Source organism: Crocodylus porosus, unplaced genomic scaffold (genome assembly GCF_001723895.1).
Source record: "Crocodylus porosus isolate Cpor-Errol unplaced genomic scaffold, CroPor_comp1, whole genome shotgun sequence".
Taxonomy (NCBI): domain Eukaryota; kingdom Metazoa; phylum Chordata; order Crocodylia; family Crocodylidae; genus Crocodylus; species Crocodylus porosus.
The window spans coordinates 189,321,286-189,323,221 of record NW_017728906.1 but is presented as its reverse complement, the minus strand read 5'-3'; the positions used below and the strand labels follow the sequence as shown (position 1 = coordinate 189,323,221).

At 56.1% G+C, this 1,936-nt stretch overlaps 1 protein-coding gene across 1 annotated transcript in view; it reads right to left on the bottom strand.

Annotated features, from left to right (window-relative positions):
* Positions 1-1,931, bottom strand: part of CTSC (cathepsin C) — a gene marked incomplete at its 5' end in the record, with an annotated part of 24,352 nt that extends 22,421 nt beyond the window's left edge. The window contains one exon of the mRNA XM_019528542.1: positions 1,835-1,931. Within this exon, the coding sequence (XP_019384087.1) occupies positions 1,835-1,931 (97 nt within the window). The remainder of the gene's footprint in view (positions 1-1,834) is intronic.
* Between the last annotated feature and the right edge of the window lie 5 nt (positions 1,932-1,936).

Sequence of the window (1,936 nt, the reverse complement as noted above, 5' to 3'; positions counted from 1 at the left end):
CCCACCACCAGGCTTTAAACAAAGCAGCAAAGTGTTACTTCCACCCAGCTCTGCAGTGTCTGTATAGATTGGGCACTTCAGCCAGGCTTTTTGGCACTTTTAGCTAAAGTTGATTCAATCAGCTAGTAGATAAAAGTAGCAAAAAAGCCCCATTAAAGCACCTGATGAATACAGACATTGGGAAAGCCCAGTGCAACTAAAACACTGCCTCTTCTGGGTGTGCTGGGCTACGCGCTGGAGCACACTAAATTTAAAAGTAAAGCAACCTTGGCTTTTTTTCCCCCACCACATTTGCAAGCAGCCTATTGTATTCCCTACACTCAGCTGGGCAGAAAATAATGGTTGTGGTTTCATTTAGTTTAGGGCCACAGCCATATCTAGTTTAGTGGTTTTTCTTCTACCAATATTAAAAGCAGAACTGCCTGCAAAACTCACGCAGCCAGGTTGCAAGCAGAGGACTCTGCTCCCATGAGAAAGGAAAGGCAACTTAGCAGCCACTTTCTCATCACAGAAGCCTGCTCTGTTCTGCCTTTCTTGCGTCCCAGGGCAGAGATATCACCACCAGCTGAAGAGAAGCAGGCCATAACTCTTGGATTTAAAGACACCTTCAAAACTCTTAGAGGTCAGAAGCCTGACTTATGAGTAAGTGAGGTACCCGCTGGCATCACATGGGGACACTGGAGGGAATTTCCACTCGCAGTCACCACTCCCTTCCTTACCCGCCTCCACATTTTGGACAGCATTTCTTCCTAGGAGCTCTCTGTTTATGAGGTTGGGGGAGGTGAAGGGGGGAGAAATAGCGTGTGGGGAAGTCCACCCAGCTCCCTGTAGGATACCCTCCTCTGGCCCCAAATTTCTCCTTCACGGAGGCTTCGTCCCAGGAGATCAGCACTAACTCCAACCGGGTGATGCCCAAGTGAGCCAGCCTGAGGGGCACTGGCAAACACGTAATAATTCAGGGAAAGAGATCCAGGGTCAGATCCCACCAGGATCCAGATTTTGGAGAGCATCTGGTAGGAGATGACATGCACCTCTTGTTTATAGGAGGGGGTGAAAAATAATGTGTGGGGAAGTCCTGCCATCTCACACCGAGGTCCCTGTGGAAAACCCTCCTCTTGCCCTCAAGTGCTCCTTCACAGAGGCTTCCTCCCAGGAGATCACCGCCGACTCCAACTGGGTCATCCCGGAGGGAGCTGGGTGAAAGACATTGGCAAGCACATAACACTTCAGCAGCTGTCCTGAGAGGCGCTGACAAACGTGCGATCATTCAGGAAAACGGAGACAGGGCCCGATCCCACCGGGGTCCCCAGATGCCCAAAGGGCACTATGAATCTGCTGGAAAGGGGATCAAGAAGAGGAAAGGAAGGGGCTGAGGCAGCACTGACCCCACCCTGCCCCGAGGGCTCTGCCAGGGGTTTCATAGTTTCTAGGGTCGGAAGGGACCTGAGCAGATCATCTAGTCCGACCCCCTGCCGTGGCAGGAAAGAGCACCGGGGTCAAACGACCCCAGCAAGGTGTTCATCCAACCTCCTCGACTCGGGACTCTGCAACCGACTCTGCCAGGGGTGTTTGGAGAGCCGGGCCAGGAGCAGCGGGCTGTGCCGGGGTGGGGCTGTTAGGGAGGCCAGGAGGGATGGAGGGCCAGGCCAGGGGCAGTGGGTTTTGCCAGGCATGGAGGGCAGCAGGCTCCGCCGGGAGCGTGTGGAGGGCGGGCAGGCCAACAGCAGCAGGCTCCACCAGGGGTGTGAGGGATGGAGGGAGCAGTGGGCTCTACCGGGCTGTGAGGGAGGGCTCGGCCGGCGGCGTGTGGAGGGCCGGGGCCCGGGGCACTCACCGAGCTGGGAGCAGTTGATGTGCCGGCCCCCGGCGCCGCGCCCCCTGCCCACCTGGAAGAGCCAGGTGCCCTGCAGGTCGGCGAAGGTGCAGTTGGCGGGGG